This window comes from Pinus tabuliformis, chromosome 3_2 (genome assembly GCF_031772625.1).
Source record: "Pinus tabuliformis cultivar Carrire ecotype Pingquan chromosome 3_2, CPIR1, whole genome shotgun sequence".
In the NCBI taxonomy this organism is placed as follows: domain Eukaryota; kingdom Viridiplantae; phylum Streptophyta; class Pinopsida; order Pinales; family Pinaceae; genus Pinus; species Pinus tabuliformis.
The window spans coordinates 196,254,861-196,270,936 of record NC_142302.1 but is presented as its reverse complement, the minus strand read 5'-3'; the positions used below and the strand labels follow the sequence as shown (position 1 = coordinate 196,270,936).

The 16,076-nt window shown below is 41.2% G+C and overlaps 1 protein-coding gene across 1 annotated transcript; it reads right to left on the bottom strand.

The window, feature by feature from the left end:
• Nucleotides 1-13,829: 13,829 nt before the first annotated feature.
• LOC149180432 (putative L-gulonolactone oxidase 4) lies at nt 13,830-15,998 on the bottom strand. Its single transcript, XM_089416123.1, has 2 exons — nt 14,904-15,998; nt 13,830-14,802 (listed from the first exon to the last, which is right to left on the bottom strand). Exons 1-2 carry the CDS (start codon nt 15,838-15,840, stop codon nt 13,943-13,945), a joined length of 1,797 nt encoding a protein of 598 aa, XP_089272249.1. The 5' UTR covers nt 15,841-15,998; the 3' UTR covers nt 13,830-13,942.
• Nucleotides 15,999-16,076: the final 78 nt, after the last annotated feature.

The following is a 16,076-nucleotide window of genomic DNA, read 5'->3' as shown; positions in this document are numbered from 1 at the left end:
ATAAACTTGTATACAAAAGCAATTTAAGTACATAATTTCAGATCAAGTTTTTAGTATTAGAGAAGGCATTTCAGAGAGCCTTTCTCAACGCGAAAGCCATGGTGGAAGAGTTGTGCATAAAACAAAGGAAAAATGAAGAAGGCCCAATTCTAGTTAAAAGGAACTAGTGGTGACCGTCCTCAAATTCTTCGTCCTCCTCCTTCTTGATCTAAGTGGATCTTCAGACACCATGGCATGGAAACGCTCAAAATCAAAGTGATCATAATGATATTGAACTAGGACCAGAGCATAGAGCTCATCTTCCTAATCGTGGAGGTGCGAACGGATCATTAATCCGAGTCCAAATGATGAAGTTATCACGAAAAGTGTTTTCCTTAAGTTCCTTTGAAAAAGGAGGTCTTTTCCATAAAAATTGGACTTTAAGCCTTAAGAGGTAAATCGCAATTGGCATAGTCCAAAGGGTAGACTTAAGATGAGCCTTTACGACCCCCGATTGGCGATCTCCGACATTGGAGTCGGGGGCCTGATAGATGCGATATCGACGCTTCACAGTTATGCGATCGACAATGAACGAGACTTTAGACCCTGTGATTAGCGATCATTGATATCGGCGATCAGAGTGATCGACGATCAGCGTCGGCACATGCCCATGTATCGACGAAGGAATCGGGCCACAGTGATAGCGATATAACGATTAAATCGCAGTCATCCGATCCAGAACTGATCAACGGTCCAGATCTAGTCGGCGACGTCGGTGATTGGCGATCGGCGCCTTGCGATCCTGACTTGTGATACATCCTGGACCCAATAAATTTATAAGTCTGATTTCATAAATTTTGAAATCCAAACTGTCATATTTTTTAGATGATTTTCAGTGTTTTTCCAGGTTTTTGTCATATCGTTGTACAATGATAAAAGGCCTATTTTTTACGATTGTTGCAATGGTCGATGCTTCTAAGCAAATGGCTTCTATTCTGAATAAGAACGACCCCGATTTTGATGCGGCCGTGCCCCAAATGTGTTATAAAACACAATGGGTAACCGAGAGCCGGGGGAGTGTGCCATAGGAAGAGAACCTGTGTTGGAGAGTCCAAAAGCTCATTAATGGTGCCCAGAGCATGGATGTAGAGAGCCGGGGAAGGTGAAAGACTGTGTAAAAAATGGGCGAGGGCAATATGACGGCAAGCCTGAGAGGCTACACGGAAAGGCTGCGAGTAAGAAGCTAGAGAGCCTGCGCGCCAGAGACAGCTTGAAGCTAGTGCAATGCTTGAACCCCAGAAAGCCACAGTCATTTAATCTATAGCGCAGATAGCCATAGAGGCACAACACTTGAAATTCAGGCAGATCCAGAGTGGCAATGACATAGCCAGTATGCTATGAAGCCAGATAGCCGAGAGCCAGAGCAGTTCTACCTCTTCTTGTGATCGATTCTTCTTGATTTTGGATCAATGCCTCTTTGATTGATTCTTGTGATCATTTCATCTATTGATTAATGCTTCTTTCATCGATTCTTCTTCAATCACTTATTCTTCTTGCATATTGATGTTGTGAGATCAGTGTTTCAACAAGCTTCAGTACTTTGACAGCTGCTTCAGAGAAGCACTTCTTCATATGGCCATTCGTAATGAGGTCGTAACAGGATGGTAGCGGAGTATGCCTGTGCATTGATGATGTGAACAGATGTTCATTATGGATCGTCTTATCCACTTCTTCATTCATATCTTCTGATGGCCCGTGGTTGGTGTGAGGTATATGATTTATTCATATATTTCTTCTTTTACATTATGCTACAGATCCTTGATTGATATTGATGTGGGATCTTCTTTATTTCTTGTTGCCATGATTCCTTGCTTCATGTTATGAGGAATCTTCATATGATGTACTTTATGCTTTGAGATCCTTTGTTGTATGTTGCTGGGATACTCTTGTTGTCTTTTTGGATGTGTTTTGCTTTGACATCCCTTTTGTGCCTTGTTGGCAGGATGCACACCATGCATGTTTTTTTGTATCATACTGATAGGAGTCTTTTGATTGAGAGTTCTAGTTGTAGAACATCTCTTAGAGCCACTTCTAAGTGAGGGCCTTCTTCTTTGTATGATCAAGACATCATCTCTTGTGTACATCACTTCTTTTGATAGCACCTAATGCAGCGGCCTACACCACCTTGATTGGGGCCCGGAGACGTAGTCCCTCCTGGATGAAATCCGTTAACAATGGCTTGTGTTTTCATGTGCTGATGATTATAATGTTCCTCTTCTTTTTAGCACACACTTGTATTCCTTAAAGTTCTCTTAAAAAGCAATTTTAACACATCACGAAAGTAAAAGGTCTTGGAAAGGTCCTTCTTCACACTCGGACCTGGATCAAGTGGTATCAGAGCAAGTCTTTGCATTGATGTGAATTGCAGTGTGAACAATGGAACGTGCAATGATAGAGGATGAAAGAGAAATGTACGAGACCATGCTTAACATTTCCAAGAAAGTGGAAATTGTGTATGAAACTCTACAGAAAGAAACAGAGGAAAAGGAGCGGTTACAGCTTCAGTTGAAAGCCACAGAAGAGGCCATGGAGGAACTGAGGCAAAACAAACATAATCTTCAAATAGAGAATGATGAATTGAAGATGCGTCTACATGAAGAGAAAGAGGAGAAGCAGAGTTTGCTACTACAGTTGCAAGAAAAGGATGAGGCCTTGGAAAAGCTACAGTGAGACCCATGTAAGGTAAAAAGTAGTTCTCCATCTTCATGTATGTTTCCTGATGATGATTTCGTTGTGTTTGAAAATCATACCACAGGAATTGGCTCCAAACTATTGAAGAGAATGGGATATGAAGGAAAAGTCTTGGGCGTTAATGGCCAAGGCATTGTCAATCCCATCAAAGTAGAGGAATTACCCCATCAGGCAGGACTTGGGTATGTCGGGAAAGAAGTTAGGGAATGCGATCCACCAACAACAAATGATGAGCAACGCTCATCAATTCTTTCCAAATCGAAAGAGAAGGTAAAAGATGTTGATTTCCTTTCGATTTCATCTTCTGATAGTATGATGTCTTTTGGAGATTTTGAGATCCCGATTAGAGGGACAAATATGAGGCTCCTTACAAAGACAAGGCACGAGGAGAAAGAGCTTGGTGCTAACAACCAAGGTATCACTCAACCTTTAGAGGTTATGCACGAACCTCGATTTGCAGGCTCGAGGTAAACTAAAGGAGAGTGCTCAAAGGTGTCAGATTCATCCGAGACTTCATTGAGGAAAGAGAATGATGGGAAAACATCCAAATCTCATCTCATGGCAGTTTACATTGCAGGGAGAGAGCTGAGGCAAGCCCTCATCGCCATGATGACATTAGAAGCAACAAAGGAAGGTATAATCACTTTCGATCTTCGAATGTTCATTTTGATAATGTTGTTAATAATGAATGAAGACAAAGGCATAAAAAAACATGCACTTTTTGTGGTTTACCTAACCATACTTTTTCCAAGTGTTGCAAAATAATGGCAGCACTCATGAGGTAAGAAAAACCCTCTTGACAACATGAAAATAAATAGTTTAAGCAAGTATGGAGGAAGAAAAAATGTTGCAGTCATTGTGACAGACATGGCCATCAGAGAGCCACTTGCTGGAAGCTCCATCCAGAGCAGCGCCTTAAAGACAAAACGTCGGTGCGTGAACCAGGTAAAGCAGTTGTTCGACCAGCAAAACCACCTCAAGGAGGTGACCCATTCACAAAGATAAGTGAGAAATGGTTTCTAGACATGTTGGCGTTTCATGGTCATTCTTTTGTAAATCATTTGTTGCATTTTAAAATGTAAACGTGATGATGTGTTTCCATCACGTAGTTAGCAACAATGATGTCTGGTCATGTTTTGAGTCGTATTTTGAGTTGCATGTTAAAACTCTGAAAGTGATGTTATGTTTCCATCACTTGTCCACACAATAGTGTTTGGCCTTATGAATGTAAATCATGTGTTGTAGTGATGAGGTGTTTTCCATCACTTTTTGAAGCAACCATGATGAGTTGGCCTTGTTGTCACATCTGGAGTATTATGTCCATCTTATTGTAAACTTGACCACCGAGTATGAGTTATAAGCTCATGGCAAGTATGGGATGTTTGGGTCTTTAGTTGGTCATGTCAATTAAGCATGTCATTTGCAAGCAATGTACTACAGGTTGCAGAAGTAGCAGGTGTCGGTTCGTCGCTTAAGGCTCCGAAGAACAAAGGTGAAGGAGATGGAAGCGAGACCTTTTCAGGACATTTGTGATGCAAACAGGGTACAGAGAAAGATGCAAATTACTTTTTATGCTTTTGGAGGACCAAAATCTCCTCAGTGGGGAGGATTGATCCAGGTGGATCTTCAGACACCATGGCATGGAAACGCTCGAAAATCAAAGTGATCAGAATGATGTCGAACCAAGACCAAAGCTAGAGCTCATATTCCTGATCGTGGAGGTGTGAACAGTTCATCAATTCGAGTCCGGATGACGAAGTTATCGCGAAAAGTGTTTTCCTTAAGTTCCTTTGAAGAAGGAGGTCTTTTCCATAAAAATTGGACTTTAAGCCTTAAGTGGCAAATTGCAATCGGCATTGTCCAAAGGGCAGACTTAACACGAACCTTTAGGACCCTCGATCAGTGATCTCTGATATCATATTTGGGGGCCTGATAGATGCGATATCGGCGCTTTACAATTATGCGATCGGCAATGAACGGGAATTTAGACCCTACGATTAGCGATTGCCGATATCGGCGATGTGATCGACAATCGACGTCAACACATGCCCATGTATCAGCGAAGGAACCGGGCTGCAGCGTAGCGATATGGCAATTAAATCGCAGTCGTCTGATCTAGAACCAATCAACAGTCCAGATCTAGTTGGCGACATCAGTGATTGGCGATCGGCGCCTTGCGATCCCGACTTGTGATATATCCTGGACCCGATAGCCTTATAAGTCTGATTTTATAAATTTTGAAATCCAAACTGTCGGATTTTTCAAATGATTTTCAGTATTTTTTTGGGTTTTTGTCATATCATTGTAAAATGATAAAAGTCCTATTTTTTACGATTGTTGCAACATTCGATGCTTCTAAGAAAACGACTTCTATTCTGAACAGGAACCACCCCGATTTTGATGCGGCAGTGTCCAAAACGTGTTATAAAACACGATGGGTAACAAAGAGCTGGGGGAGCGTGCCATAGGAAGAGAGCCTGTGCTAGAGAGCCCAAAAGCTTGTTAATGGTGCCTAGAGCATGGATGCAGAGAGCCGGGGAAGGCGAAAGACTGTGTAAACAATGGGCGAGGGCAATATGACGGCAAGCCCGAGAGGCTGCGCAGAAAGGCTCCGAGTAAGAAGCCGGAGAGCCTACGTGCTAGAGAGAGCTTGAAGCTAGTGCAACGCTTGAACCCCAGAAAGCCACAGAGCCGTTTAATCTATAGCGCAGATAGCCATAGAGGCACAACGCTTGAAATTCAGGCAGATCCAGAGCGGCAATGACATAGCCAGTATGCTATGAAGCCAGATAGCCAAGAGCTATAGAAGCCGAGAGCCAGAGCAGTTCTACCTCTTCTTGTGATCAATTCATCTTTTGATCGATTCTTCTTGATCTTGGATCAATGCCTCTTTGATTGATTCTTGTGATCATTTCATCTATTGATTAATGCTTCTTTGATCGATTCTTCTTCGACCGCTTATTCTTCTTGCATATTGATGCCGTGAGATCAATGTTTCAGCAAGCTTCAGAACTTTGACAGTTGCTTCAGAGCAACGCTTCTTCATATGGCCATTCATAATGAGGCCGTAACAGATTGGTAGCGGACTATGCCTATGCATTGATGATGTGAACAGATGTTCATTGTGGATCGTTTTATCCACTTCTTCATTCATATCTTCAGATGGCCCGTGGTTGGTGTGAGGTATATGATTTATTCATATATTTCTTCTTTTACATTATGCTACAGATCCTTGATTGATATTGATGCGGGATCTTCTTTATTTCTTGTTGTCATGATTCCTTGCTTCATGTTATGAGGAATCTTCATATGATGTACTTTATGCTTTGAGATCCCTTGTTGTATGTTGTTGGGATACTCTTGTTGTCGTTGTGCATGTGTTTTGCTTTTGTTTTGACATCCCTTTTGTGCCTTGTTGGCGAGATGCACACCATGCATGTTCTTTTGTATCATATCTATAGGAGTATTTTGATTGAGAGTTCGAGTTGTAGAACATCTCTTAGAGCCACTCCTGCGTGAGGGCCTTCTTCCTTGTATGATCAAGACATCATCTCTTGTGTACATAACTTCTTTTGAAAGCACCTAATGCAGCGGCCTACACCACCTTGATTGGGGCCCGGAGATGTAGTCCCTCCTAGACGAACTCCATTAACAACGGCTTGTGTTTTCATGTGTTGAAGATTGTTCCTCTTCTTTTTATCACGCACTTGTATTCCTTAACGTTCTCTTAAAAATCAATTTTAACACATCACGAAAGTAAAAATCTTGGAAAGGTCCTTCTTCACACTCGGACCTGGATCAAGTGGTAGCAGAGCATGTCTTTGCGTTGATGTGAATTGCAGTGTGAACAATGGAACGTACAATGACAGAGTATGAAAGAGTAATGTACGAGACCATGCTTAACATTTCCAAGAAAGTGGAAATTGTGTATGAGACTCTACAGAAAGAAACAGAGGAAAAGGAGCGATTACAACTTCAGTTGAAAGCCACAGAAGAGGCCATGGAGGAACTAAGGCAAAAAAAACATAATCTTCAAACATAGAATGATGAATTGAATATGTGTTTACATGAAGAGAAAAAGGAGAAGCAGAGTTTTCTACTACAACTGCAAGCAAAGAACGAGGCCTTGGAAAAGTTGCAGCAAGACCCATGTGAGGTAAATAGTAGTTGTCCATCTTCATGTATGTTTCCTGATGATGATTTCGTTGTGTTTGAAAATCATACCACAAGAATTGGCTCCAAACTGCTGAAGAGAATGGGATATGAAGGAAAAGGCTTGGGCATTAATGGCCAAGGCATTGTCAATCCCATCAAAGTAGAGGAATTACCCCATCAGGCAGGACTTGGGTATGTCAAGAAAGAAGTTGGGGAATGTGGTCCACCAACAACAAATGATGAGCAGCCCTCATCCATTCTTTCCAAATTGAAAGAGAAGGTAAAAGATGTTTATTTCCTTTCGATTTCATCTTCTGATAGTATGATGTCTGTTGGATATTTGGAGATCCTGATTACAGGGACAAATATGAGGCTCTTTACAAAGGCAAGGCACAAAGAGAAAGAGCTTGGTGCTAACAACCAAGGCATCACTCAACCTTTGGAGGTTATGCACGAACCTCGATTTGCAGGCTCGATGTACACTAAAAGAGAGTGCTCAAAGGTGTCAAATTCGTCCGAGACTTCATCGAGGAAAGAGAATGATGGGAAAACATCCCCATCATCCCATGCCAGTTTCCATTGCAAGGAGAAAGCTAAGGCAAGCCCTCATCGCCATGCTGACATCAGAAACAACAACGGAAGGTATAATCACTTTCAATCTTCGAATGTTCATTTTGATCATGTTGTTAATAATGAACGAAGACAAAGGCATTAAAAAACATGCATTTTTTGTGGGTTACCTAACCATACCTTTTCCAAGTGTTGGAAAATAATGGCAGCACTCATGAGGCATGAAAAACCCTCTCGACAGCATGAAAAGAAACAGGTTAAGTAGGTATGGAGGAAGAAAACATACTACAGTCTTTAATTGAAATTTCCATCAGAGAGCCACTTGCTGGAAGCTCCATCCAGAGCAGCGCCTTAAAGACAAAACGTTGGTACGTGAACCAAGTAAAGCAGATGTTAGACCAGCAAAACCACCTCAAGGAGGTGACCCACTCACAAAGATAAGTTAGAAATGGTTTTTAGACATGTTGGCGTTTCATGGTCATTCTTTTGTAAATAATTGGTTGCATTTTAAAATATAAACGTGATGATGTGTTTCCATCACGTAGTTAGCAACAATGATGTCTGGTCATGTTTTGAGTCATATTTTGAGCTGCATGTTAAAACTCTAAAAGTGATGTTATGTTTCCATCATATGTCCACACAATAGTGTTTGGCCTTATGGAGCTAAATCATGTGTTGCAGTGATGAGGTGTTTTCCATCACTTTTTGAAGCAACCATGATGAGTTGGCCTTGTTGTCACATCTGGAGTATTACGTCCATCTTATTGTAAACTTGACCATCGAGTATGAGTTATAAGCTCGTGGCAAGTATGGGATGTTTGGGTCTTTAGTTGGTCATTTCAATTAAGCATGTCATTTGCAAGCAATGTACTACAGGTTGCAGAAGTAGCAGGTGTCTGTTCGTTGCGTAAGGCTCTGAAGAACAAAGGTGAAGGAGATGGACGTGATACCTTTTCAGGACATTTGTGATGCAAACAAGGTACAAAGAATTATTCAGATTACTTTTTATGCTTTTGGAGGACCAAAATCTCCTCAATGGGGAGGATTGATCCAGGTGGATCTTCAGACACCATGGCATGGAAACGCTCAAAAATCAAAGTGATCAAAATGATGTCGAACTAGGACCAAAGTGTAGAGCTCATCTTCCTGATCGTGGAGGTGTGAACAGTTCATCAATCCAAGTCCGGATGACGAAGTTATCGCGAAAAGTGTTTTCCTTAAGTTGCTTTGAAAAAGGAGGTCTTTTCCATAAAATCTGGACTTTAAGCCTTAAGAGGTAAATCGCAATCAGCATAGTTCAAAGGGCAGACTTAAGACGGGCCTTTAGGACCCCCGATCAGTGATCTCCGATATCAGAGTCAGGTGCCTGATAGATGCAATATCAACGCTTTACAGTTATGCGATTGGCAATGAACGGGACTTTAGACCCTGCGATTAGTGATTGACGAAGGACCCGGGCCACAGCGATAACGATATAGTGATTAAATCGCAGTCGTCTGATTCAGAACTGATCAACGGTCCAGATCTAGTCGGCAACGTTGGTGATCAACGATTAGCGCCTTGCAATCCCGACTTGCGATATATCCCAGACCCAATAAATTTATAAGTCTGATTTTATAAATTTTGAAATTCGGACTGTCGGATTTTTCAAATGATTTTCAGCGTTTTTCTTGGTTTTTGTCATATCGTTGTAAAATGATAAAAGGCCTATTTTTTACGATTGTTGCAATGGCCGATGCTTCTAAGCAAACGACTTCTATTCTGAATAGGAACGACCCCGATTTTGATGCAGCCATGTCCCAAACGTGTTATAAACTGCGATGGGTAACAGAGAGCCAAGGGAGTGTGCCAGAGGAAGAGAGCTTGTGCTGGAGATCCCAAAAGCCTATTAATGGTGCCCAGAGCATGGATGCAGAGAACCGGGGAAGGTGAAAGACTGTGTAAACAATGGGTGAGGGCAATATGACAGCAAGCCCAAGAGGCTGCGCGGAAAGGCTACGAAAAAGAAGCCGAAGATCCTACGTGCCAGAGAGAGCTTGAAGCTAGCGCAGTGCTTGAACCCCAAAAAGCCACAGAGCCATTTCATCTATAGCGCAGATAGCCATAGAGGCACAGCGCTTGAAATTTAGGCAGATCAAGAGAGGCAAGGACATAACCAGTATGTTATGAAGCCAAATAGCCGAGAGCTACAGAAGCTGAGAGTTAGAGCAATTCTACCTCTTCTTGTGATCAATTCATCTTTTGATCGATTCTTCTTGATCTTGGATCAATGCCTCTTTGATTGATTCTTGTGATCATTTCATCTATTGATTAATGCTTCTTTGATTGATTCACTTATTCTTCTTGCATATTTATGCTATGAGATCAGTGTTTCAACAAGCTTTAACACTTTGACAGTTGCTTTAGAGCAGCACTTCTTCATATGGCCATTCGTAATGAGGCCGTAATAGATTGGTAGAGGACTGTGCCTGTGCATTGATGATGTGAACATATGTTCACTGTGGATCATTTTATCCACTTCTTCATTCATATCTTCAGATGGACCATGGTTGGTGTGAGGTATATGATTTATTCATATATTTCTTCTTTTACATTATGCTACAAGTCCTTGATTGATATTGATGCGGGATCTTCTTTATTTCTTGTTGCCATGATTCCTTGCTTCATGTTATGAGGAATCTTCATATGATGTAATTTATGCTTTGAAATCCTTTGTTGTATGTTGCTGGGATACTCTTGTTGTCATTGTGCATGTGTTTTGCTTTGACATCCCTTTTGTGCCTTTTTGGCAGGTTGCACACCATGCATGTTTTTTTGTATCATAATGATAGGAGTCTTTTGATTGAGAGAGTTCGAGTTGTAGAACATCTCTTAGAGCCACTCCTGTGTGAGGGCCTTCTTCCTTGTATGATCAAGACATCATCTCTTGTGTACATCACTTCTTTTGACAGCACCTAATGCAGCGGCCTACACCACCTTGATTGGGGCCCGTAGATGTAGTCCCTCCTGGACGAACTCCGTTAACAATGGCTTGTGTTTTCATGTGCTGACGATTATATTGTTCCTCTTCTTTTTAGCATGCACTTGTATTCCTTAATGTTCTCTTAAAAAGCAATTTTAACACATCACGAAAGTAAAAGGTCTTGGAAAGGTCCTTCTTCACACTCGGACCTGGATCACTTCTTCTCCACTTCCATCTCCATCTCATAAAGAGAAACTAGAGAAGGTCAAATATAATTTACCTTTATTAAAATTAGATATGAAATTTGATTTGGCAATGTATATTGGTGAACTTGATGTAGAGAAGCTAGATAAATGGATCAAGAAAATTGAATTTTATTGGAAGGTTCAAAGAATTTTACATGAGAAGCCAAGGTTCAACTAGTTACTCCACAACTTAGAGGCACTACACTAATATAATGGGAGAGTAAGGTTCAAGAAGATGTCCATATGAAAGATAAAATGACATATTCTTGGTATGAATTTACATATACATTAAAGAAGTAATTCTATCCATTAAGGTATATGCAACAAGGTCAATGGATTGGAAAAATATAAGACATGGTAGACGAAAAAACGTGCAAGATTATACTCAAGGGTTCTAAAAGGGAGCATTAACATTGGGCATTCCTCTTTATATGCAAGAAACTATTTTGAAGTATATTGGTGGGTTGAATATTTATTTGATACATACTATTCTTATGTTCAACCCAACTAATCTTGATGAAGTTTTTGTCCACGATACTCACATCGAGTCAAGGGGAAATAATGTCTGTGAGAAATTCTCAAAGAAACTATTACAACCAATTGTTTCAAAGAAAAATGGAAAGGGTAAGGTCAAAAGAACACCTACAATTAAGAAAAAATGAGAGAATCTTACATTTTCCAATTGCAAAAAGGAAGGACATGATGATGCTAGATGTTGGAAACTATATCTAGAACTAAAGCCAAAGTGGTTAAAAAATAAGAGGGGTAATTAGAAGACCACCTTCAGTCCAACAAGATATTAGATTAAATTCAAGTAATGAAACCAAGATCATGGCCATGGCAATAAAAGGTATATCTTTTATTGATACTTCTAACTCTAATGCTCTTCTTCAAAATTTGAAACTATGCATTATGAAAAGAAATAACATGAGTTATTTCATATTGTAGCCTTCTCAAAACATGTAAAGATTGATACACACTTTGATAGTGGTTCACAAGCTAATCTTATTTCTAAAGAAATTGTTAAGACATTGGGGCTTAAAAATAAGCCTCATCCAAAACCATATCCTTTAGGATGGGTATGTGAAAATGCTAAGTTACAGGTGTCTAAAGAATTGAAACTTAGATTTGTAATTACATCTAATTTCATTGGTATGTAGAGTTAGATTTCATACCACTAAATGTATGTAGGATTTTTTTGGAAAGTTCATATTTATATGATAGTAGAGTGGGCAATATCATGTGATCATGTGATATCTCCCACTTGGTAGTTAATGCAGCCTTATAGCACTTGGCTAACCACTAAGCTAGCGACAGAAAGTAATAAAAAGTGTAGTTTAACCTCAAACATTTAAAAAAAGTGTTTTCCACCACGTGATTTGGTTCAAGGCTAAGCTCCTAGAATATCGCTACAGTGCTTGATTAATAACAAAAGCTAAAGTTATATCTCTTGAGAATGGAATTAAAATCAACATATTAAAATCATTTAAAGGCCTTCATTACATCACCATACACTTGACTATGCATTATGGCTAGTGCAGTGCTCAATTGAGAACTTAGCCATCAATAGAAAGCTCTACATAGCATGAGTTCTCATCCATATCCCTTCAAAGGGTTATCACTCAAATATTAAATCACCATTCGGGTTTTCTTTCCCATTAAAACAAGTCGATGGAGCCTACAAGGAGGAGGAGCTAGCCACTAAAAGAGGGTTGCTTCAAACAAATTCAACCAACCATTTGAGTGAAGAAAAGGAATAGTAGAGTGCCTCCCTAAACTACTCAAACCTTGGCTATGTGGACAACAACTCAGTCCACCCTTGCAACTCATCCAATTAACCTCTTTCAAAAGGAAAAACCTTCCACCTTCCACCTTGTTTTTCTAACTGAGTCATAAGGTAAATCTCAACACTTGACTAAAATGTTGACATTTAGAGTCTTGTTACCTTGATTTTTTAGATATTGAATATGTTTTTACTAAAAGGATTTTGTTTTGAAATTAATTACCACCTAATAAACAAGTGTTATATTGATCTTAATAGCTTTTGATGATTTATGGGAGTTGTTTGGTGTCTCATTCTTCTTAGCTTACGCCCTCATTGGCCATGCATACCTATGTGCAACAGGATTCAATTTGGATCAACAAAAAAACTATTATTATTGAACAACAAGACACTGAAGATGATCTTGCTGGCAACTTCTTATTGTCATAGATGTCACAATTTTAGAGAGAGCTTATTAAATTTATTAGCAATGTACTAAGTTTATGATGTCATTGATGTCTTTCTCTCCGAGTACTAAATGTATAGCCTAATAACTTATCCTTGAATGAATTTTTCCCATAAATACCTTTATCCAAAAAGATAGGAAAAGTGTCTAGCTAGATAGCCCCTTTAGAGATATAACACTTGCCTAACTCTCAAACTTAAGATAAAACTAGGATTGAAGTGTAGCCGTACCACCAGAGTTCCACTTGGTCAAGGTTCCATATACATCGGAGCAATAGCAGGCAATCCGAACATGTAAATCGTGCAAAGCACAATCTCATCAGCTCGATAGGCAGAAAAGGTCAAGCAAGGTAACTGTCGAGGGCATACAAGAGCACAAAATGACCTTGCATAGTAAGTTCATGAAGATACAGGCTGAGAGTAATGTGTTCAAGTAAAAGGTGGTTAAATAACATGCCGTAGGAACCAAACGATAAAACAATGGGAAATATTCAGACCAACAAGCAAAGATGAACGGCTCTGATTGATGTTGGGTGCAAAACATAAGCGGACATTATAGTGTGGGTGAGCCTACGATGGAGAAAGTTTCGCTACTTGGGCCCCACATGGCATTTCCTAGTTAATGGCTTGATTTCTATGACCGACAAAAATTCAAATTAAAAACGCACTATGGTCTGTAGTTTCGTCGTGCCAACTATTCGATTCAGCATAATTTGTGTGAAGGGTTTTAGTCCAAGTAGCTATTCCGATTAAATATTCCATAGAGAAAAAAAGGGGCTGTTGCAACCGACTTTTATCTTTGAATAAAAATGAACCTCTCACTCATGCGGTATGCATTTTTCTTGAGCCTTCAGCATCATCCAGCCGTGTGGACCATCACAACATAATATCAAATCACTTTACTTTTTCTATGAAAGGTGGATTTGGTTCGATTTATGGGTGATTATTAATAATATTTATTATGGATTTAATACGAACAACAGAAAATGGAACAAAGATGATAGGATTTAATAATAACAACAAAAAATAAAACAAAGATGAGTGGTCGATGAATTATTTGCCTTTTCTGCAAACACGAGCGTTCTTCCACACTCTGCCTGGCCTGCAAAAGTAACCCGCCTGTGGAGCGCAATGGATATCCTCTCTACACTTACACAGTTTCTCCAGTGCACAGCCATCCTTCAAGACCTCCACCTTTTGAGTCCCAATTCCAAGAAGCCCGTCGGTCCATTCGTTGGAGAAGAGACTATCAGGATCGAACCCTCTTTTTACTGTCAAAAATTGCTGCAAATTCACAGTAGTCTTCTCCGCCAATCCTTGGAACAAGTGACCGCCAGACTTTCCCCAGTGCAGACTCCCACCATACTTTTCTATCAACATCTGCTCAATCTCCTGATAAACATCCATGTCCCATGTCGGCACATAGGCCTGCCAAGACCGATGGTAAATTATTTCAAATGTCACAACGTCCTCGGCCGGCCCTAAATAAGCTGCCTCCGATTTCTTAATCGTCCGCATAACGATTCCCGACCCTTCGAGCGCACAAAGAGCTTCCGGATTCAGAGCTCTGATTTTCTTCACGTCCAGGATGGCTTCTCTAGCTCTAGAGAGGGGGACTCTGATTTCCAGATCGAACGTCAATCTGCCTCGCGCTCGCCGATCCCATGAACAGATGAACTGGTTCTTGTCTAAGATCTGCGAGGGCGTGCAGCTCAACTGGTTGTCGTGCTTCTGATGGTAGTCTTCGCAACCGCCCGAGGTGACCATTAGATGGTTGAATCCGACCACGGGATACCCTGTGAAACGAACCCCGTCATTCAAAAACCCGCCGCCAGTGATGACTCGGTTGTCCATCGATGTCCCCGTCATGTTACACAGCTTCTTTGCGTCTTTCGTTGCTTGAATGGCCTCGTCTGCATTCCCACAATATCAATGAAGAACTCTAAGATATATAAAATTTGATCATTAGTATAGCGATTCTCCATGATTCAATAAATATATACACTGTACTCACAGTTTGAAGCGCTTTTCTCGACATTGAAGACCGTGGTGGGCTGGTACGCGGCCTTGTTAACCCCATTGCCAGGCGTATCTACGGGAGCTCTATCAATTTTTCCCATGAAGGCCTTCCCATGGCCAACATACCAATAAACGTTTGCAAACTCATATCCCCTGAGGAAGTTCTCGAGACGATCCTCTAATCCACCGTCATCCTCCAGGCTCAAGGAAACGGAACGCTTGAACATGGGCTGCAGAGCGAAGGTAATCTTGGAGATGGCCCCCACAGTTCCCAGCGCGAATCTGGCGGCCTTAAGAGCTTCATCCTTCTCTGTCAATTCAATGACCTTCGCATACCCCTGAGAAGCGGTCGCAGGAATAACCAAGCGCATGGCCACAACATATTCATTGATGGCGGAACCCTTGCCTACAAGGCCGCTGCCGTGAGCACCGGTGCTTACAGACCCGGCTGCCGACACTCCGTCCCAAGATGTGGCAGTCGGAAATGTCAAACCGGACATGGCGGCCACGTCAAGCAGATCTCGAATAACAACGCCGGCCTCCACCGTGATCGTTTTCGCAGTTACGTTAACGAGTGGAGTCGATGCGTAGTCTCTGGTACTGATGATGAACCCTCCCTCCCCGACGCAGACGAGTCTGGTGTGGCTGTGAGCGAGACCGCTGACCACGTTAATTTTCTGCTTTCTCTTTACGGCCTGGGCGACGGCGGCCACGAGCTCTGCCTCGGTGGTGGGAAACACAGAGGCGGCGGCCCTGCAAGGACCCCGGTCTTCCCAGACGCCTTGGTTGTTGAAGATGTCGCATCCCCGTCCTCCTCCTGAGCATACCACCGTCGGAGGAGAAATGCTGCAGCACTCCACGCCTGCTCTCCTCAAATAAACGACAAGTACGAAGGCTATACAAGTGGGCAGGGTTTCCATAAGAGGCGCCATGGCCTGCTTGCTTGCTTGATTACCTTAGATTCTAACCCCATTTATATATACATATTTATATATTATAGCTGAATACATGGTGAGGTACAGGGTTTTCTTTCCCACAGTAATTCAGTCCGTGATAAGGGATTTTCAAGGTTTCATCGGATCCTATCGGTTTGATTTGATGGTTTTCAAAGAGTGAGGTGGATATAGAGAAATCGAAACCTTTTGGTACAACCATAGACAATAATGAA